At 44.4% G+C, this 23,659-nt stretch overlaps 1 protein-coding gene across 1 annotated transcript in view; it reads left to right on the top strand.

Annotated features, from left to right (window-relative positions):
* Window positions 1–587: 587 nt before the first annotated feature.
* Window positions 588–23,659, top strand: part of nwd2 (NACHT and WD repeat domain containing 2) — a gene marked incomplete at both ends in the record, with an annotated part of 54,021 nt that continues 30,949 nt past the window's right edge. Inside the window, 3 exons of the mRNA XM_080838208.1 lie at window positions 588–602; window positions 1,346–1,517; window positions 11,229–11,317. Of these exons, the coding sequence (XP_080694334.1) occupies window positions 588–602; window positions 1,346–1,517; window positions 11,229–11,317 (276 nt within the window). The remainder of the gene's footprint in view (window positions 603–1,345; window positions 1,518–11,228; window positions 11,318–23,659) is intronic.

The raw sequence follows: 23,659 nt of genomic DNA, 5'->3' as shown, positions 1-23,659 counted from the left end.
TATACCATACTTCAGCATTTCCTCCGAAGAACAGCAAAGCAATCCATTAGCGGCGGTACAAATCCAATGCACTCTAACTTCCAGCGTGAAGAACCACGGCTCTGCGATATAGCGCTTTTATCGATGCGATAATTAATTCAGTTCCCTCCTCCCCCTACCCCCCTTCCAAAGGCACCAATATCCACCGCTTTCTACCCTCCCTCTGCAATAAGAGACAACCGGCAGAGTGAACGAGGAGGACTAACCCTGGCTGACGGAGCAGCAAAGCAGACGCGTCACTCACTCGCGGTACATTACGCTTCGTGGCGATTGTCATTAACGTACAGTAGCGAGAGGAGCGTCACTTGTTCAGCGGAGGGGAGGAGGTGAGGAGGCTGTGAGAAAGTGTTAACGGAAACGGCGCTTGTGACTCCAGCGCCCTTTTAAATTTGGAACAGCAGCGGGGGATGCTGAACGCTGCCGCCCGGGAGATGGCCGCCGCTCCGTCGGTCTCCGGTGGCTAACGTGCAGAGAGGCAGAGGAACTCTGCGTATTTAGTACCGACGTGGCTAATTTACGCGGACTGTAACTCCGTTGGATTTTCCAAGATGAAGCGGATGAATGTGAGCATGTAGAAGTGTCTTAATGTGTGTGCGTGTGTGTGTGGGTTTGTTTTGTTAATAGATGAACACCCTTCCCGAAACAAACTCTTACTTTGTGCTTTTGTTGCGCAGAAATAGGTTGCAGTTTTACTGAGTAAAGTCGATGTGGTGTCGTTGTTGCAACCAAGGGAATTCACAGTGCAGGACAACTCAACTTTTCCCTGGCGCCAGTTCTCGTAACATAACATCAACAATGTTATGTATCTGACAATAAATCGATTAGGCTATGCATGCAACCTTGACATGCATATCTGGATATTCCAAGTCGGAAACACCGACTCCTAATGCCCCATTGTTGAAACGCGCTCATTCACACTGACGTTGCATTGTTTGCCTGCAAAAAGGATTGGAAGGTGCAGAAGGCAGTCAGCCTCTTCCAGACCGCTGCTTTCTGTTGTGGATTTTCTCAGATTGTGCAAGAAGTATGTATTGACATTAATACATATTATTACGAAACTGGCTATGTGAGAATGCCACATCAAATATTTCCCATACATCTCTCTTTCCATACATGCAGGTCACTTGCGTGAGTTGAATGGGTTGTGGCAACATATGTACTCCAACTTGTGCGTATGCCCGTGTGTGCGTGCATTAGTGTGTGTGTGTGTTCATTCCTGCATGCTTGCAATATCTTTGACATTATACTATAGTACTATACAATGTTTCTACATCACTTATTTATACAACTCATTTGATTTGTTTAGCCACGCTGGAAAGCGCCCCCCATGTGGCCGTCAGGAGTGGGTAGCAGGCAACCCAATCCTCGGGATTCCGCGCTTCGCAGGGCGGCCATCAGCGGCAATGTCCTTGCGCTCCCACCTTTCCACGTCCCCACTGGCAGGGCCGTCCGCGTCTTCATCTGCGCCAATCCCGACGGTAAGCGAATTCTGGCGCACGTTCAAGCGCTGACCCTTAGAATGACTCACGAGAGGGAGAGAGTTGTGTGTGTGCAAAGACTGTCTGGGAAAACTTCTTGACTAATAAGTCAATTCAACAACGAGAGAGGAAAATACACACTACCGCTTTGAAGAAACCAACTGACACCTGTTAATGCGCTCCATGACGCGAAAGGAGTCAATCGCTGGTTACTCATTATATCTAGTTCCTTCTGTTATTTCCCAAATATTCTTATGTTCACAGTAATTTAGGCCAGCACCCATGTACTATCGCTGTAAACTAAATGGTAGCCGTTGTTATCAGTGCGACTTAGCGCTGACGGATACTGACGATTGCGATGAGACTGTCATGTGTCTTCGGTGGCATAATGATAATTTGACACGACGTGAGCGGACAGCAGCGACTACATCAGCTGTGCGCGGCAGGCTTGTTCGGTGATGCTTCAGTTGGAACACGGCATACTTTCAGCATAAAATCATTCAAGTACAGGAAATATGTATACAAAAAAAAGCATACATAGCGCAATAGCAGACACTGAACACCTGAAGTCCTCGTGTTTTTTTTTTGTTGTTCTTACGCCCTGATTGTAACCAGCTCTTTCATGATGTAAATACTTCCTCCTTATTTCTGGCGCTCAAATCTCGCGTGATTACTTTTGATATTGTTTGACTGGGGCGCAATTTACACGGAGCAACAGACAATGGGGGGAGCTGCGGTCATGCAGTGATGCACAAAACTGACTCAGTGGATCAGAAATGTCAGCGAGGCGCGCCCGGCTCCGGGTCGTTAGTTAGTGGAAGACATCCACACGCTGCGAAGGATCTCAATGCAGGCTTCGGGGGAGAATTTAAATATAGGTCTTCTAATTTGGGACTAAACAAGTCAAGCGAAACAGAGAGAGAGAGAGAGAGAGGGTGTGAGAGTGAAAAAGCAAGAGAGAGACCCAGAGAGAGAGAATCACACCCTTCTCTAAATAGAAAGCATCATCACTTGTGATGAGCTGGACTATCCAACAAGCAGCAAACGAGCACAAAGAAAACCGAAGTCCAAAAGCTATTTTCTCTATTTTGGTTTCAGTTCCTCGGCCACCTGTGGCGATTTTTGTCTTGGAATCAGACCAGCAGCTGGGTTCAGCTTTCCTCCTTACGTGGCATGGTCTCTTCCAGCTCCTCAAATATGTTGGGCCCACGGGGTGCATTACCATGGAGAACAGTGCAATCACCACAGCAACGGCACTGTCCATTGATCCATCCACAGACCTTGTGCTCCCTCTGTGGCCCACCAGGTGCTGAGGAGACTGGGGGAGTCGTCTTTAGCTTAGCTGCCCAGCTGTAATGGATGTAGGGTGGTGTGTGTGTGTGTGTGTGTGTGAGTGTGTTTGTGAGTGTGTGTGTGTGTGTTGGACTCTGGCTGTGGGTCTGGGCCCCTCAGGGCTCTATTTTTGGGTCAGGATTGTGTGAGCCGAGAGGCCTCCTCCTCCCCTTCTGCTTCCCCTCAGCTGGTGTGGTGCAGAGCGCTGGATCCACCGCTGAGCTGGAGAAGGATAAGAGTTTGAAGCTCTCCTGTGTGAACGTGTGTGTGTGTGTCTTAGAGAGAGAGAGAGAGAGAGAGAGAGAGAGAGAGAGAGGGAGAGACCGGGAGAGACCGGGAGAGAAACAGAGACAGAAAGACAGAGAAGGAGGGCCTCAGGCTGCAGTGTTGGTGCAATGCTCCAGTTTGGTGAGCACTAGAGGGTGCACTTTTTTGCAGTAAAGACCTACTGAGAGCAGGGGGTTTGTTAGCCAGCCACACACAGTGACATCCACACACACTCATGTGCTTCTTTGTGTGGACGTTTACTTGCAGAGACCTTCACCTCAACTTGCATACCTCTGCATGCCTATTACCAAAAAAGGCATTCCATACTTTATATATACTGTATATACAGCTCCGGACAAAATTAAGAGTTCACTTCAAAATTATCATTTTTTCTGGTTTGAGTTAAATTAACATTTTGTTTTTTTCTATAAACTTCTGACAACATTTCTACCAAATTTCAAATTATTGTCATTTAGAGGATTTATTTGCAGAAAAATTACAACTGGTCAAAATAACAAAAAAGATGCAGTGTTGTCAGATCTCGAATAATGCAAAGAAAAACAACATAATACTAATGTTGTAACTTAGGAAGAGGTCAGAAATCAATATTTGGTGGAATAACCTTGATTTACAATCACAGCTTTCATGTGTCTTGGCATGTTGGGTGAGTTTATGCCACTCCTGGCACAAAAATTCAAGCAGCTCGGCTTTGGTTGATGGCTTGTGACCATTCATCTTCCTCTTCATCACATTCCGGAGGTTTTTAAACATCAGTAAATGCAGATCCACAGTCATACCAGTGCACTGTAAATAGGACATCTCTACATCATGGCATCATATTAAGTGTAATTCTATATTAGCATAATGGTAATACGGCAACATAAAATAAATCAAATAAGACATGCATGTGATGGGAGAACTTTAGCAAGCGACGTGCTAGCGTTAATAAATCATCCTGACGGCATCAGCTCACTGCGAATTTCCGCCTTGAACGCTGAGCGCTACTACTGCTCAACTTAGCGCTCGCTGGAGATGTGGCGTGACTGCTTTTGCTTGATCAACTGAGATTGCAGGGGAGAAGAGCAGAAGCTCCTATCTCACGCTGTCACTTGGCAGCTGTTCGGCGCATGCCAAAGAGGCTGATGCAGTAATTAATCTTTTGGCGTATCTATTGGGACTAAGTAAGCTTCCTGTTTGTGTGAAAGTGTGTGTGTGTGTGTGTGTGTGTGTGTGTGTGTGTGTGTGTGTGTGTGTGAGAGAGTGAGAGAGAGAGAGAGAGAGAGAGTGTATGTGCCCCCTTTGGTACTGGTGTGTGCACATGCACAGTCATATCTATGAGTGCATTTTTAAATTATTGAACGTATTTTTGAACAGGAGCATATTGTAGAGTAAGGAAGGTAAAATGCTGTAATTCTCCTAGTGTGTGGTTGTCAAGAGTTACAATGAGGGAGGGCCAGGGGCTTTAGACACATGATAATGTTTTGGGATTAGTCACACCCACGTACCCCGCCCCCCACCCCAGTGCACCTCTCTCAGACCCCGCACCTCTTCTACCCTCCACAGTAACCATGATGAGCAGAGAGCCCCCTCCCCCCTTGATTCTTCACCACCCACCTGCCCCCATCGCTGGGCCCTAGCCTCGCTAAAGAGTCATTTATATGCATCGATCTGTTCAGAGCCTTTTACCGATAACACAGAGCTCCCCCTCGGGACTAGCTGTTCGTGGGCGACACAGAGATGGAGGCTGCATGCAAGCAATGCCGTCGGACAAGCTTGCTAAGGCCTCGAGCGAGAGTGGGGCGATTAGAGGCAGCAAGCAAACGGGTGGCCGCTGTTTTTCATTACCCTGGCGAGCAGAGGTGTCTCTGAAGCAGGCTGTGGTTTAAGAAACGAGTAAACAGGTGATAAGAAACGATCCTATGCAAGATTGAGAGCAGCAAGAAGGATCAGTACTTGGCAAAATGAAACGCTAAAATAACTTTGTGGAACGTCGGGATGGAAATATTGGTCTTTCTTTGAATATTACATCTTTATTTGGTCAATGCGCTTTTGTACACACAAACACACTTCTCCAAACCCAATTTTCAACAGTGAAGAAGACAGTAAAGTAAGTGCAACACAGACCTAGCCATTTCGAATTCAGTCTGCTGTTGGGGAGAGGAGAGGAGAGGAGAGGAGAGGAGAGGAGAAGAGAGGAGAGGAGAAGAGAGGAGAGGAGAGGAGAGGAGAGGAGAAGAGAGGAGAGGAGAAGAGAGGAGGAGGAGTAGCTGGCAGAACGATGCATGAGGCATGAGAAAATAGAGATAGCAAACAGGAAGAGAGAGAGGACCATGGACTTAAGAATGAGAGAAGGGGCGAGAGAAAGAAGAGAAGGCAGGTAAGAAATAGAAAAACGGAGGAAAAAGATGAAAGAAAGGAAAAAAAGACAGAGCCATCTTGACAGGGTAAGAGAGTTGAGAGACTGAAAGGGAGACAGAAAGAGTGAATCGAGTCATGACATGATTCAGAACATTTATGACTCTACTTCACCGTGAGGCTGTAAAGGGGGGCGAGGGTGGGAGGCTAACAGGAGTCTGCCAAGAGACTGTGGCGTCCATTTTCACCTTCCACTTTGCCCCTTCCTGCCTCCTGTGGGAGCCAGCTTCAGTGTCTCAGACTGTTTTGGCAGCCTCTCTTCATCCCTCCCGTCTGCCCCCAGAGAGTCTTTTTCATTTTCACACACCCTCATGACCTTTTTCTCACTGAGCTCCGAACCAGACAGAGTACCTTTAATATCCTGCAAGGCACACAGGGGCTCTTTAAAGTGACTGCAAGTGATACTTTGGAGAATAAGCTCTGCTGTGTTTACATTCTGAAATAGATGCTTAAAGAAAACTAACTCATCTCCATGACTCCCAATCAGAAAACTTCAAAACTGATTAGCACTCCTTTATGCCAATCACACTGTGTATATAAGTGTGATTAATTACTCACCCCATCACTGGCACTTGTACCATCGAAGTGCACATCTAGGTGCATGACTAGGTGGACAGCTGTGGTGTAAGTGTTCAAGATGTCAGATGTGAGAAAGACTGAGAGCCCAACTAGTGTTGTCCAGCCTTCTGTCACACACTCCAAAAGTGGTGCCTGAAGGTGTACTTCAGGGGTGAAAGAGGCCAAGTGTGTGTATTGGGACATGGCTAAAATCTGTAGAAAATAATCAGTGCAGAATCACTTACAGCAGCTGTTACAGAATGGCAGACTCAGCTAATCAAACCCTTTATTACATTGTTAGAGCCATAGACTATTACAGTACCTCTACGTCTTTTAGAGGACATTTGTAAGTGTTCTTGGAAAGTAAATTACCTGAGGGCAGACTTGGTATGCTTGATCCAAAGGAAAGCAGAGGAATCAGAAACTGCAGTCATAGTTCAGAACTAAATTATCTGATTCTGTTCCAGTACTGAAACTCGGTCCTCAAATGGACATAAAGTTGGGTCAGGTGTGCCCCTGCTTAGATGGTGTGATAATCTGTAGCTTACTTGCACTGTAGCATCGAAGCTGCCCACTGCTGTTGTGGTAGAAGAACATTTTTGTGGTCGTTGTCTTTGCTAATTTTCAGCGTCACGTTAGATTTCGCAGGGTTATATTTTGGTGGATGCGGACATTGGTGTGATTTGTGTAGGAGTGTGTGGGTCTGTTGTGTCTCTGTTTAGCTATTTAGACCAAATGTTCTGTGGAGGAGGATGATACGATGTTTTATGTCGTCTTTTAGCGATGCTCACTCAGCCTGACCCAAATGAAAGCGCTACGGTAAAGGCCTTTTTTTACTTCTCCGATCCTCTCCGATTCGGTCGTAGAGGGACACTTTGGCACGCCTTGGCACGCCTTGGTAACACCTTCACCCAGGTGTTGACGCCCATCCAAGCCCTCGGAGAGCTGGTCGGAGAGGAACGCTTTTTTCTAACTTTTCTTAAAGAGTCGGAGAGAGTCGGATACCCCCTTGGCTGTGATTGGTCCACTATCGACATTATTTCCCAACGACATCATCACCCAACGAGTCAATGTCTCTCATAAAAGAAAATAATCGGCAAGTTCACAGCTGAACCAAGCCGATTCCAACCACTATAAATGACACTTGTTGTCGCTCTATATCTCACTCACGGTGGGGCAAACTCACTTTCATTAATCCAGCCTACTGATTTTTGTTTAACCTCTTATCTTGATCTATCTTGATCCATTTCTTTTTATTCAGACGTTACATAACTTTCATGACCACAAATATAAATTGGCCAGCGATTTAATGTGTTTCTTAATGTAGAATGGTCGGAGCAAAGCCTCATGGGAAATGGGACAACTCCCCCACATTTTATTTACAATCCTTTTGAATCCGACCACCCGCCCATTTATTTTCGAGGGCGGAGAAGGTCGGAGAAGAATGCAGACGCATATTGAGGCCTTAACAATGGGTTCATGAAAATGCAGAGATAATTGGAACAAAGGATTTGGGGAGACTCCAAATCGAATAGTTTCACTGCCGTTTTAGCTGCATTTGTGGCAACAGCCTCTCAATAAAGATTGAAATCTTCAGCTTGGAGCTAAAGGTAGTTCTGCCAAATCATCACTCAAAGGTGGTCCACCACTCTTACGTTTGCATTCAGTGTATAACGGTGCTACTACACACTCTCTTTATTATGCCCTTATTTACATGCAGTGCTTTAAGTTCAACCCCCACATTGTTCTTTTGTGTCCTTTTAAAGCCATCATAGCATACTGAATACACACTATCGCCATACTTGATGTTGACTCAGTGTGGAAAGATATGAAAAAGGTGCTCTCAGTCCTTTGCCCTTTTTTATGTCCCTGTTCGGGCCCATCTGACTGGCCTTATACATTCCACTCTTCAGATGAGAACCTAATCAACCTAATCAAGAACATGGCAGTCACACTAACATGAATCAGTTGTGCTTGGGTGAGGGACAGATAGGATAGATAGAAGATTTCCAGTGCAGGGTCTTCTCAGGGAAAAGCTGATTTCTGGGGTCCTACTGCTCTCTGAGTTTCCCCATCTCGCCCTGCTCTGCATCCCTGACTGAGCTCATCAGTGCCACTCTTGGTTACAGAGCTGTGTCCGCTTGAACATACCTGATGTGGCTCATCAAGAGCACTGTAATTACACTGACTTCAACCAAGTGTGCTTAGAGCAAGGGTGGATAGAGGGTTTTCGTGGCTCAGGAGCAGGACTGAGAAACCCATGCTGAAAGATGCTGCTTCTGTGTGTGTGTGTGTGTGTGTGTGTGTGTGTGTGTGTGTGTGTGTGTGTGTGTTTGTGTGTGTGTGTGCGTGTGTAAGAGAAAGAGAAAGTGTGTGTGTGAGTGTGTGGCCTTGGGAGTGGCGGTCCTCCTCAAGTGGAGGGGTACGTGTGCTGTCTGCTAATGGCTGCTCGCGTGCGCACTGACCGGCCGCTAAGAGCGTCTGACAGACTGTCATCCAGACGGAGAGAGGGGCGATGGAGTGCCCATGTAGATGAAGAGGGAGTGACACGCCGTGCATGAATACAGGCCGCCGAGCTCCGTGTATATATCGCCACGCTTCCACTAGGCTGCCAGCGAGGAGAACAGGGGAGCATGAACAATGAAAAAGGCTTTCATTGCATGAACAATGAAAGAGGAAAGGACAGAGAGACAGGGGGCTTAAAACTTTATTAGTATTGTTCTTGTCTCCAACAGATTTTCCTTGTTTTGAAAACAGTATTTTGGTTATGACTGAAACAAATGCTAAGTGACAGAAAGAATGAGACGGGGATAGAAAGAGAAAGAGAGAGAGAGAGAGAGAGAGAGAGAGAGAGAGAGAGAACAGCATTGAGATAGGATGATGAGGAAAGCTGTCAGGTCTGCACAGAAGTGGAGGAGAGGGACATATGAGTAGGAGATGAGCACATCAGTAAAAAGGGAGGGTGAAAGAGAGGAAGAGAAGAAGGATGGCACCAGAACCCCTGCGATGAGGAACAGGGATGGAGAAGAAGAGAGGTTCCAAGTACATCAGAGCATCAGAGAGACGAAGTGCATTTTATGTCAACAGGAAAGGGGGGAGGAGGTGCACAGAGAGGAGACAGATGGAGACAAGTATTACTGAGAGCAGAGGAGAGCCTTGAAGTCAAGCTCTTTAGAGCTCGTGTTTACAGCAGAGTGGAATAGTGGAGAGCAGATAGACACACGGGGGAAATAAGAGAGATAGAGAAGAAGCCAAATCGACTGGAGGATGACAGCGTGAAGGATAATGGGGGATGGCAGATGGGCCTACTCCAGCAGAGCTGACAGTCAGAGAGACGTCAGCGTGACCCCGTTAATGTCAGCTCACGAGCGCGTAGCTCTCGCGGAACATCGCCAGCGTCCAGACAAACTCCCAAATGCCACTTGGCGACTGCCAACAGACAAAGTGTTTTGTCACAGGAACAGATGCTCAGACACTGAGTGCTTGTTTGTTTTTGTAATAAAAAACACAAGTTCCTTATTAATATGAAGCTATCAGTTTGAAGCCCCCCCTGTGACACGATCACTGTCAGATCCCACTCTCACTGCGCCTGAAATATGAGACAATTAAGTTCTGGGCTCCGTTAGCGTGAGCCAAGGGGGTCGATTCTGCCGCAGTACGGTTGATGGAATGAAATGAAATCCAATTTAGCTAATTGAAAAATCACAATTTCCAGTCATTTCCTGAGTTGGTTTTGAATACAATTTATATTATCCCCACCCTTGATCTGAGGGATACATCATTCACCTTGATATGAGATTGCTGAGGGGATTTCGTCATGGCTATCTTACTGAATACTTATCACTTGGCTTCGGTCGTGACCAGCGGTGACTTGGTGACACGTGACTTTGGCATGTCAGGACCAAGTATGTGTGACAAAAACAGGCCGTGGTGGGCACGCCTCGCTGGCGAAGTGCTAGAGTGTATAGCATGACTGTGGTGAGGCAAGCCTTTGAGTCACTGGCTGTAGCGTGCTCAACCACGGTCTTTTGCCCCTCTGGAGGAGGAGGACGGAGGAGAATGCCGCGGACTCCACTGCCGGCTGCCGGCTGCTTTCAGCCATTTGGCCAGCAGTGGTCCAGCATGTCATAGAGCATGAGAGAGAGAGAGAGAAATGCAAAATGTATGAGTGTGGCGAGCGAATAGCTGATGGTATAGGCATGTACTGTAGGCCTTTGTGTGTTATACAGGGAGGGGGATGGGGGGGGAGATGAGCGAAAATGAGAGATAAAAAGCAAGAGCTATGTTATATGGTACATGCTTTTTGCAATATTGTAGACAGGGAATGGAAAAGAGAAAAGAGAGAGAGCGAGAGAGAGAGAGTTGGAGATCTGCAAAGTACAACTACTTGATTGGACCTACCGTGACCCACTGAAGTAACCCTGTGGAGTGGAGGAGTAGAGGTAGAGGGATGAGCAACAAGGCTGAGGAAGAGAGAGATAACCTACAGGCCTTCACTCTCTCACTCTCTCACTCTCAGCTGTCAGACGCTCAGATCACCCAAGGCCTCAACATCAACATGAATATCAGATGAGCCAAGAGACTCCACTATAAATGTTGCAAACGTTATTCATTTAATACATCTACCCTGTCAAAACCGACTTACTGCATGATAAATAAATGATGACCCAAATACGTATATGTTTAGCAATGTGTTATAGACGTTAAACGTGTGGTCTAATGTAAATATATAAAAAAAAGTCAAGTTTGGTGTTTTGCGGTATGTCACTTATCATAGCAAGATATGTACAGTATAGTAAAATGACATGCAACGGGGTGGAATGTGACGGTGTATGAATATTTTCAGACTCTGGTGTCCATAATGTTGCCATGCGTGAAATGTATTAATATAGGTAGTAATATAGTGACATATTGCCCTTTGGAACTGAACATGGTCTAACAGCATTAGTTCTGCTCACCGAGCGCATCCTTAGTAACCCTACACTCTACTAAGAGTCTGATGGGATTGCATGGCAATATTGCAGTGTTATTGATTCTTTGTTTACCTTAAAAAATCTGTACCCAATTGGGCGTCTCGGTTCTCACCAGGCTCTCGTGGTTACTCAGTTCTCACCAGGATCTTGTGGCTCCTTTTTACAGACACGGAAGCGGAGCGGAACGCGCTGAAGGAACATGTCTACCCCAAGTTGCGCGACTTCTGTCGGGAGAACTATGGCGTCGAGTTCCAGGTAAAGTGCTGTTTATTGAAGTTCCTCTCGCGTGCTGGCGGAGACAGTCACTTTGCTTGACCGTGTCTAGATGATCTGACTGGCAGTTGGGTGATTGCTCACAGTGGGGTTTTTGGGCTGAGAACACTGGCCTATTCAGCACATGGGGGTTTGATTCAGCTCAGAAAACACACCTTTGTCCGATACCATTTTAGTGATCATGTTCAAGAAGGTGAAAGGAGGAATGTAGCGTAGTGCTATATTTTGTATTTGCATGACTGAATGGAGGAATGCAGCAGTGGTCTTTCTGGCCTTCACCATCTCTTGAGCTCTATCACTGTCTTTCTTTCTTTTTATCCTTTGACCTTGCTGTCTGACACCATTTTGACTAGCAAAGGCCTTTACCTGTTTGTTGTTTTTGTTGCCATTATCTTTCACTCCTTTCTAACTACTTACCTATGTATGGCATTTTGTCCACAACTTTATCACTCTCTCTCTCTCTCTCTCTCTCTCTCTCTCTCTCTCTCTCTCTCTCTCTCTCTCTCTCTCTCTCTCTCTCTCTCTCTCTCTCTCTGTTACTCTCTAGCTCAGAGCCAGAAGGGCGAAATTGATAACAATGTTTATCAGGAGGACAACCGCCGGTTCCTCTGCCACCATATGATAGGACACGCTTTAGTGTTCGTCTTTTCTGTCACACTGTACTCATGCATTCGTTCCAGTCTCCCGCGTCATCGCTCTCACCCCTCGCTCTCATCGCTCTCTCTCTGATCTCTGTTCATCTACAATGCAAATGCACTGAGGGCAGATCCTTATCGCCGACTACGTTTGTTAAACAAACTCCTCCCCAACTCCTCTCCCCAGCTCCCCCACACATCCCCAGGCCCTGAGCAACATGACCGTCGGCCAGAGAAGAGTAGTCCAGATTGCAGTGGCTCTGCTCTGCTCTGCTCTGCTCTGCTCTGAATTCCCAACCTACCAATCCCTCCCCTGCCAGCCACCTCCACACACACACACACACAGACACAGAGAGACGCAGACCCACATACAAACCCCCCCTTCCTACACACGCACACCCATCTCCTTTCTGTGCCCCAGTTAGCGGCGAGCAGAGCAGTCGATGCAGACACTGAACTTCTGCTCCAGATTTATTTGTCAGAGCTTTACCTCGGAGGATGAATAAGTTCACTGCATGCCATCGAGGGGGATACATGAAGGAGGAATTCTCCGATTGCTGATGGGAGCTGAAGCTTTAGCTAAATTCTTAAGAGAAGCAAAAAATAAAGCATCTCTAAAAATAAATATGTGAATTGAAGTTGTATACAAGTCAGTGAACCTATACCGTATATTTCTGCTGCAGACTGCAGCAAAGGCATTTTTACTGACTCCTTTTTGCAAATTACTTAATTATAAACTGTTCATGTTGTTCGTGTGTAACATTGTTTACATACTATATACGTACAGAGAGACAGAGAGATGGAGGACAACGAGAAACTCACTCAGCCAATAAATATGATGTAGCGAATGCCGATTCTCCTCGGTGTTCACTGTTAGTTGATTCTATTTCCTGTAGCATTTCCCATGGGCTTGGAGAGAAGGGTGGCTGAAGAGATTTGTGTGTGTGTGTGTGTGTGCTTCTGTTTGTGTGTGTGTGTGGGGGGGGGGGGGGGGGAATGTGTGCATGAGATGGAGAGTGTGTGTGTGTGTGTTCTGAGAGCCCTAGGCTCAATCCTTATTCCATCACACTGACACACAACCACACACACACACACACACACACACACACACAAACACACACGCACACACACACACAAACACACTCTCTCATCTGCTCAGCAGAGAGAGGATCCAGCTGGAGAAAGAGAAGAGGGGAGTGGGAGAGAGGGATGAAATAGAATGGTTGTATGCACAGCAAGAAAGAGGAGAAAGTGAAAGAAAAATACTTTCATGAGGGAAGAGCAAGAAAAAGAGCGAGGGAAGAGAAAGAGAATGCGAGAGAACGAGATGAACACAGAGAGAAGGGTCATCCAGCAACTATTGCGCCACATCAGTATTATCAGTGGTTTGTATCACACACCTGCTGAAAACCTTCCTTCTCATTGCTACGGAAGCCCAGATGTGACAGTGAAGTCAATCTGACAGTTATGAGCTCCACCACCTCCAGTGCTGGTGTGCTGTGGTTGTCCTTGTTTGACACACACCATGGAGAGTTAACTGATCACATTGAATTAGGTCAAACTGAATCAAATCACAGAAACGCGCACAGAATATACCCAGTGCCCTGTTACGGCTCACATTACGTCTGCTGTGATATTTGCAGCCCTTTGCAAATGGTTCCCCTCAGAAATCGAGTCAGATCATCTGTCACGGAACCGACTGGGGGAACGGAGCTGAATTGAATCGGGCAGAACTGAACCGATCTGAGCGGCTCACGTTGCCCTGTTACCTGATCCAACTGTGACACTCGAGTCTTCAGTGCAGCCTGCAGTCATTTTGATTCGCCTTAAAAGCCATCATCTGAACCCCCAGAGGGTTGCTGTGCAGTCTGCCTGCGTTTCCACTAATTAGCTGCCATTACGGCTCAGTCGCATCCGCAGTTTCCTTTTCTTGATGCCCCTCATAGCGCTTCTTAGCTCAGCCTTGGTAAACAAACAAACACACACACACACAGACACACACGCACACACACACACACACACACACACAAACACACAGACACAGACACACACGCACACACACACACACAAACACACAGACACACACAGACACACACACATACACACACACACACACACACACACACACACACACACACACACACACACCCACGCACACACAAACTCACATCCACACTCACACACACACAAACACATATGCATGCACACAGGCACACATATACAACCAAATATGTAAATACTACATTGGCAAACACAGTTAAACACACATGCTGGTTTAATAAGAGAATCATGGGAGTGCTTGTGGCCTTGGATTTCTGCTGTTAATCTCGCCAGGCTGCCATGGCGATGTGCATGGCAGAAAGCAGTCAGCGATTAGGCTTTCACCCGCTGTGGCCATTCGAGCGGCCATTAAAAACGCTTGCCCATCAAAGGCGCCCACCGAACATGTACTGATGGAGAAAATACCCTCCCTTTTTAGCCAGGGAGAGCTGACTCCAAAAGATAAACTGTCAAATAAATAAATCACACTTTTTTTTCTAATGCAAGACAGCCACTTCTGGAAAGTGGCTTGTGAAAGGCTTTATGGGCCTTGGCAGCTGAAATTTAAACACTTATGCGGCAAAGTCTCAGAACCAGTCTGGATGATGAAACCACTCCCTCGTGTCGTGAGCATGCAGTCTTCACACCTCTCCCTGCAGACACCAGAGGGGTTACGGCATGTTCCTTCTCATCTCTTCAGCCTTCCAGTCTCCGACTAGTGATAACATTTCCCGAGGAGCTTTTTTTTTACTCTTTCTTGAGGACAAACACTTAATTATGGTGCAGTAAGTTTGTAGTTAAGAATGATAAAACAGAATCCTTTTAGACTTTACACTTTTAGACCTGCACCTCAGCCTGTCATATACTTACTTTCTTTCAGGGCTTTGTATGTATATGTTATGTGCTGTTTACAACAAGGAATACATGGTCATAAGAAATAAATGAAGATGACCTTGTCTGCAGATAATGCCAAGCTTAAGTCATGAAGAGAACCAATACATTATTTTGTACAGTCATTGAAAGTAACATTTCAGATTTAGAGCGTAATGAATGTGAAAAACCTGCCATTTTATAATACTTTTAAAGAAAATAATCAGTACTGTTACATAATATAGAACATATTTGGGTCACTTGAATTACACTATAATATTGTGGTTCCATCCCATCTACAACATACACATTAGCTGTTAGCTACACTTTCTTTCATGCGTATGCTGTCCACTCATAGGGATTTAGAGAACAGACCCTGTGCGTTCTACAGCCAGTTTACATTTAGCCTATAACTCATCTTTGTCCTTCGTAATTAGTGTTAGCTTTCACAATTAAATATTGTGAAGATATCGTGTTGAATGTTTGGCCAAAATGCTCCCCAACCCCCCCCCCGTTCCCCCCTCTCATACTCACACATAATCTGTATGCCAGCGAGTGTGCCCACACCAGCGCTCCTGAGACGGCAGCCTGGGTCGTGCCTCAGTATGTCTGTGAGTGACTCACTGTGTTGTGAGATCAGTTTATTTATATTTATGAGCTCCCCAACACCTTACACTCACACACAGGCTGTATCTGTTAAAAGCAACATGCGACTGCTGCAGACGTGACATTCGGGTGTGACACGTGGAGCAGAACTGTGATGCTGTGTAACTGTCTAACTGTGACGGTGCAGTTTTGTTTGTGTGTGTGTGTGTGTGTGTGTGTGTGGGGGGGGGGGGGTTGGTTGCATGGCATACTCATGGACATGTCATAACATGTTATGTCATGGGGAATGGTCAGCATACTGTTATTCTTGGTTCAAGGTGGCGTGAAGGGAAAAGAGATTCCTGTCATTCACAGTCACCCCTTTTTTATTTCCAACTACTGTCAAATACTTATGGCAAAGCGGTGTATCCGGACGGATAATTGAGTGTATCCGGGAGTTTGTTGTCCTGTTACGCGGACCGGAACACTCCAGAATGGCCTGCCTAGAGCCATTAGTTGCCATGGTGAATAATCCCCTGGGGGTGCTTGGTAGGGAACATTTGCATCTCATACCTTGGGCCAACATGTATCCTTCAGTTGGTCAAAATTCTTACCTTGGGTTGGTTGCACAATGGCTTGTCCCTCCTGTAAAACTCCTCCCCATTGATCCAGATTATATATATATTATTGAAGGAAACACTGATCACTGATCAGTGAGCATTATCAAGAAGGACCTAGTTCCTGACTCTGGTCTCTATTGCAAATCTACCTGCATTCACACAAGGCACTTCTGATCTGCACATAGATTTTGATGTTGATTCTCATCAGATCTGTTGTTGCAGTCTTCCATAGAGGAGCCTCTTCATTTGTTTGTACAGCACTAGCTCTGGTGTTGTGCAACTGCAAAACATGGGGCAAAAAGTAGACCATTCAAAACATAAAATGGGGAAAAAGCCTAAGAATTACTGGTGTCAATATTCGATATTTTAAAAATTCTTAGCATTTGGTAATAAATGTAGATGCTGTTGTAACAACCTTGTTGTGTCAAGAAGGTACAGGGGGGAAGAAAGAAAGATTGATTAATAGGTCATTTAGATTGAGAATTCAAGTGTGTGTGTGTGTGTGTGTGGGGGGGGGGGGTCAGAAGAGTATGGAGGAGAAAAGGACAAGAGGGAATCAGGAGCAAGCAGAAAGATATCAGAGGATGTTATTAGCACACTTACAGCAAATTGTTACGGCCGGCTCGTATGGCTGCAGCATAAGATTGGAGGTAGACGACAAAGTTATCTTACTAAATGACGGGTATTTATTTAGTCCATACAAGGTACAAAGCAAAAGAAGACGTATCTAGGGGGTTTGATGTCTGTATGCTGAGAGAGAGAGACAGGTGTCCACAGGTCCTTTTTATCCCCTCCCAGGTGTGGGTAATCAGTCAATCAACCATGGCTTGTCGTCTCCACGGTTGGCTGCAGGCTATGCCTAGCCACTACACCGTCTGCAGGGGCGCAGTGGGTCATAACAATACGTACATGATACATACATGATTTCATGAAACATAAAAGGTGGTATGTACATGAAATATACATAATTAATAGTGGATAGAAATGGAAAGAGCCAGCATTCAAAGTATTGCTTGTAGAATAGCTTAGTGGGTATACAGTGTCCTCATAAGGTTACTATTGTAAGGACAAGCAGAGAAATGAAGCAGAAAACTATGTCAATTATGGCATTTGTTTATATCATGGGTCAATAGGCGGGCACACAGTATGTATTATAAGCAGAGATGAATTTGTGCATAATAGTTCGGTGGGATTGAGCAGCTGGAAGCAGAGGGTTTTTGTTTGGGTTGAAAGACAGCGGCAACATCCCACAGTGAAGACAGTCTAGAGTAGGAGGGAAGGAAAAGAGACAAAGTGAGTGGATAGAGCTAAGTTGCCTTATGTGTATATAAGTAATTATAGGTTGTGGTGATGAGGAACAGTGTTACCACAGCCATGAGCATTTGCAGGTAAAGGTCCTACTACTGTATATGGGAGAGAGCAGAGACAGACTACATTAAAAACACGGATTAGGATAAGGGAAGAAACTGGGATACACGCCCTGGTCACCTTAGGTTTCCATAGACAATGACAACATGGTAACTTCATCATTATCAACTACACAGCACAATATGATATATATATATATATATATATACAGCCGCGGAAAAAATTAAGAGACCACTTCAAAATTATCAGTTTCTCTGGTTTTACTATTTATTGGTATGTGTTAAAGTAAAATGTACATTTTAGTTTTATTCTATAACCTACTGGCAACATTCCTACCAAATTTCAAATACAAATATTGTCATTTAGATCATTTATTTGCAGAAAAATGACAATTGGTCAAAATAGCAAAAAGATGCAGTGTCTTCAGATCTCGAATAATGCAAAGAAAACAAGCTCATATTCATTTTTAAACTACACGATGCTAATGCTTTAACTTAGGAAGAGTTCAGAAATCAATATTTGGTGGAATAACCTTGATTTAAAACCACAACTTACATGTGTCTTGGCATGCTCTCTACCAGTCTTTCACATTGCCGTTGGGTGACTTTATGCTACTCCTGGCGCAAGAATTCAAGCAGCTCGGCTTCTTTTCATGGCTTGTGACCTTCCATCTTCCTCTTGATCACATTTCAGAGTTTTTTTTATGGGATTCAGGTCTCGAAATTGGGCTGGCCATGACAGGGTCCTGATCTGGTGATACTCCATCCACACCTTTACTGGCCTGGCTGTGTGACATGGAGCATTGTCCTGCTGGAAAAAACACTTCTCAGAGTTTGGGAACATTGTCAGAGAAAAAGGAAGCAAGTTTTTCTTCCGGGACAACGTTGTACTTTGCCTGGCTGAGGTTTGTAAAAGACCATAAGGATTGAACCAAAGCCGACTGGAGGGTCTCCTAGTTCGTCTTCTCTGATGAGTCCAATTTCACAGTAGGTGCAAGACTCTGTGGCTTGTAGGCCTCTCCAGGTCTCCGTCTAACCATCAGACGACCATGTGTTGGGCAAAGCTGAAAATTGGACTCATCAGAGAAGACGAACTAGGAGACCCTCCCTTTTGTACCGCGCTGTTTGGCAATGTTGTTTTTCAATAAAATAAAACATTGCATAAAGCAAGCCAATCCACTTTTCCATGTTGATAAGAGCATTAAAATAAAATAAAAATGATGGAAATGATAATTGAAGGGACATTTAGAATAGATACAAATTTGAGATTAATCGCAATTCATTTTGAGTTAACTATGACAAAAATGCGATAAATCGCGATTAAATATTTGAATCGCATTTTAATATTCTTGGAATTACAAAAAGACCTGCACCCTGGGAGAGAAGGGGTCTAGGTTGGCAGTAGGGGGACATTCATTCCTTGAGGTAATTTGGACCTGTGCCATTTAGAGCTTTGTGTATAAGAAGGAGTACTTTGAAATCAATTCTACTTTTGATAGGGAGCCAGTCTAGAGAGGTGAGGTGTTCCTTTTATAGTTCTAGTAAGTGTGTGAGCAGCAGCATTCTGTATTAGTTGGAGGCTCTTCAGTGAGTTGTTGCTACATCTAGACAGTAGACCATTGCAGTAGTCTAGTCGCGAAGTAATACATTCGTTTTCCAGCATGTTGAAAGGTCAGGACTTTTCTGATTTGGCAGTCGATGGTACAAAGAGAAAAAGAAAGATAAAAGGAACAGGGACAGAAAGAAAGAGGGGAAAGTGAAAGAGAGAAAGCGAACTGAAATTAGAGGCTGGTCTTCCCAGGGTTGTGATTGAATAAGACACAGCGGCCTGCTGCCCAATCGATGGCAAGCTTTTGCCGATTCAAGACGTACCCAGCGTACATATTTTCAAGGCTATTGATTAGCGATTTGCAGAGAAGATTAAACATTATAGTCTCCCTCCTGACCAGTGCAGATGGTGTGTGTTTGTGTGTGTGTGTGTGTGTGTGTGTGTGTGTGTGTGTGTGTGCACTGAAGGCGAGATTGATGGTTGAGCTTCTCATGCTCCTCCTTTCATATGTACACAAAACCAAACAAGCTCGGTCCTTTTCTGACCCTCCCTCTATTTCTCACTCACCCTCACACTCTTTCCTTCCTCACGCACCCTTAACTCACCCCACCCAACGCTCTTTACCCCCCACCCCCCTTCTTTCCAAGCTTAGAGGCTTTCTTTTTCTTCCGTCACATCATGACGTCTTCCCTCCTCCTCTGTCTGCCTGTGGCGACAAGTGGTACTGTCCATCCCCCACTCTTCCTCTCCTTCATCTGTCCATCCCCCACTCTTCCTCTCCTTCATCTGTCCATCCTCCTCTCCTTCATCTGTCCATCCCCCACTCTTCCTCTCCTTCATCTGTCCATCCCCCACTCTTCCTCTCCTTCATCTGTCCATCCCCCACTCTTCCTCTCCTTCATCTGTCCATCCCCCACTCTTCCTCTCCTTCATCTGTCCATCCCCCACTCTTCCTCTCCTTCATCTGTCCATCCCCCACTCTTCCTCTCCTTCATCTGTCCATCCCCCACTCTTCCTCTCCTTCATCTGTCCATCCCCCACTCTTCCTCTCCTTCATCTGTCCATCCCCCACTCTTCCTCTCCTTCATCTGTCCATCCCCCACTCTTCCTCTCCTTCATCTGTCCATTCTTCATCTTTTTTGTCTCCAACAGAGGGGCCCGTGGGGGATGTAGTCTTGACTCAGATTGCTACTCTGCCCCTGGGCATTGGTCAGGAGAGCAGAGGGATGACCTCCTCCTATCCTCTCCTCTCCTCTCCTCCTCCATCGCTTTTTTTCGTCTGAGATGTAGATGCTGAAGAGCTAAACTGAGAACCGGTGCGGGCAGGAAAAAGGAAGTGTTGAATTCAAATGTCATGTGGGCAATTAAAACCTAGAGGATTGTGGGAAACCATTTCTACAAAGGGAATGGCTGTAAAGAAGGGCTGGGTCTCACTTCTCTCCTTCTGTCTCTTTCCCTCTGTGCATGTCTCTATTTGAGTGTCTCTTTCTTTTATTCATTCTGTCACTCGCCCTTTCACTCTCCTAGTCTTCTCTCTGGGTCTTTCTCAAGGCTTTGAGTAGCTTTAATAGTCCACTAAATTGAACTTTAACAAGGTCTGCTTTTGCAAAGCATGAATGAGAGTGTCACATGTGCACCTGTAATTTTCCTAAAATAGGATCCATTTGCCTGATCCCTTTGCACAAAACAATGCATACTTCTGATTGCAAGGTCAATATTTCAGAAAAAAAAACATCCAAGTCCCTCTGGAATTGTATGCACTGTAAATTAAGTGCATATTGACAATGAAGTCAATAGCAGCAAGTCAATTAAGTTCATTGGGCTTAAAACGAAGGAGTATTTTGTAAATATCGAGCATTTGTCACAACTTATTAAGATGCAAGACAACAACATATCTTCATTTAGTAAAACTACCTCGTAATTATCTAAATCATACAAATTTTAGCATTTCAGTTGTATTTCTTCAGAAGAATGGAAGATAGCAGTTAGAAGTCTACTGAACAACTATTATCCGCAGGGACAGCATAGACGGACAACACAGTTATGCAATAAGACCACAACTGTGTGACGTTTTTAGGTATGCTAGTCAATGCTACTTGACCTATTATCAGTTTCACAGAGCGAAGGGAAATCCTGCAATCTGTTAAATAGCTCCCTTAAGTTTTGCCAATGGACCTCTCCATAATGGCTAACACGACCATACTCTCAATATCACCTAAAAAGTTATCATGCAATTTAGCTGTTCTACCGTCCATCTAGAGTTGCAGTTAAGTTAAGGGAAGAACAGTTAAGGGAATAAAACAAGAAAGCAATATTTACCCCAAACTCCTAGATTTTGGAACTCATTAGCCTAACTCCCCACTGCAATATTTAGGCTTTAATGGCTCCTTTGATAGTACAATGAAAAAAAAAACATTCTGCATTAGATGTATTTTGTTGTAATGTTGACTGCATTTCCATGCAGACAAAATTTATTAAATCAACACAGCATTTCTTTTTACAGTTTTTTATATAATTTGTCTAAGTAAAAGTCTATTTGTCTCAAGTCTAATGTTGACGAATAGGCACACACTGTGCAAGATCTTATATTGGTTGTATTGGCAATGTTGCAATCTAGCCCAATCTAATCTAAAACTACAAAATTACAATTTTGGAAGGTATCTGCTTCTAAGATATTAATAATGTTTGTTTATTACTTTGAGGGAAAAGTAGGGAGCCAACTGACAATTTGATCAATACCTGACATACTTGTTGTGGAAGTAGAGTACAGCATAAAGACAAAACCCATATTCTATTCTATATAATTCTGGTATATAAGTGCTAGCATTACCAAACACATATAAAGACGGTTTTGGAAACCCTGATAGCTAATTGTTTGATTATTTCAATGTTCTTACAACTGATCATGGAATCCATTTCAGTTGCTGAAAAAAAAGAGTTACTATCACACTGATCACACTACTACCAATCTGTTTTTTGGTTAGATTCAATTATGGTAATGAGTAACTTTTTAAAGGATTAAGTTATGTTAACTTAATTATTTTGTTAAGATTGTCTGTTAGGATTTATAGTGTGTTTATTGTTCAAAATGTATGTCTTCTTGATGAAATCTTTACATGAGATAAAAACACACTGCCCATAGCTTCGTTGTGTAACCAGAATGCATAATGCTTTAAAACAGCCTGGAGGTTGTTCAGTTATGAGTGTGAAATTGTCACTTATCTTCCCCTACTCTCCCCAAACTGGCCATATGTGTATTTTAATTGTATAGGTGTTCCTTTATTTGTACTGTATTTTCCCCAGTGCAGTTTAATTCCATGTTTTGATTATTTCTCTTCTCTGCTCGACTTCACCCAGTGTTCTCCGGGCATTCTTTATTAGTCTTGCGATAACACCAGAGCCTAATGAGAAAAACGTTCTAAAAAGGAACAATTGTTCTTTCCACTCGGATTCCCCTCCCAGTCTCCTCCTCCCAGAGTCCTCTCTTTGATGCAGATTAATTAAAAGACCATTTTCAGGTCTGTGAGCACGTCATTTAATTGGTACTGTAAGAAATGATTTGGGTATGCTGCTAAGTCAATGCGATGTGGAATTTACAAATGGCAACAGGAGCAACAGCACAACAACAGGAGCCTTCTGCCTTTGTTGGAGCCAAACATTATGGGAAAATCCCTCTGAGCACTAGAGGTATCAACCTTAGGAAGCCCCCGAAAGAGGCTGGGAAGAGGGGGGGGGACTCAGGGAGGGAGAGGCTGCAGGAAAAGCTCCCTCATTTAGAGAAGGCCCTTCAGGCAATCCCCTACCTGGGCCAGGATTCACTCCAGCCAGCTGTATCGGTGGTAACAGTGAGCCATTTGGACAGGACTTGGTGTGTTCCCTCCATTCAGCTTGTTTTTCAAATATATCAAAGATAAGGTGAATAACAGCGATTGATATGAAAAAACAAAAACTCTTATTCTCAAGTGCAGCAGTACACAGTGGAAAACTATTTTATGCATTTGTACTTTCCATTCATGTTTACTTGAATACACAAGGTCAAGCCAGTATTTCCATTAGCATGTGCAAAGCACATGTAAACACCCCCTCACAAAACTCATATTTAATATGTGTTCTAAAGTCTCTCACTCAAAGCACATATAAACAGACTCACAAAACTCATATTTAATACAGTATGTGTTCTAAAGTCTCTCACTCAAAGCACATATAAACAGACTCACAAAACTCATATTTAATACAGTATGTGTTCTAAAGTCTCTCACTCAAAGCACATATAAACAGACTCACAAAACTCATATTTAATATGTGTTCTAAAGTCTCTCACTCAAAGCACATATAAACAGACTCACAAAACTCATATTTAATATGTGTTCTAAAGTCTCTCACTCAAAGCACATATAAACAGACTCACAAAACTCATATTTAATATGTGCTCTTAAGTCTCTCACTCAGTAATTGCACGGGGTTCCAGATTGCTGGTGCAGAGATGAAACATCTTCATTGTGCATGGAATACAGCACTGGCTATCACCATGACAGCCAATGGGACATCACGTGTGCGCTAATTAGCGTGTCTTTAACTTCATCTCTCTGGAGAGTGGTGACAAGGCAGAAACAACTTCATAGGACGTTTGGTTTTTCCACCATTTCACTTCCCATTAA

Source organism: Sprattus sprattus (genome assembly GCF_963457725.1).
Source record: "Sprattus sprattus genome assembly, chromosome: 5".
Taxonomy (NCBI): domain Eukaryota; kingdom Metazoa; phylum Chordata; class Actinopteri; order Clupeiformes; family Clupeidae; genus Sprattus; species Sprattus sprattus.
Note: the sequence above shows the minus strand (reverse complement) of the source record. Positions and strands in the feature narration are given on the sequence as shown.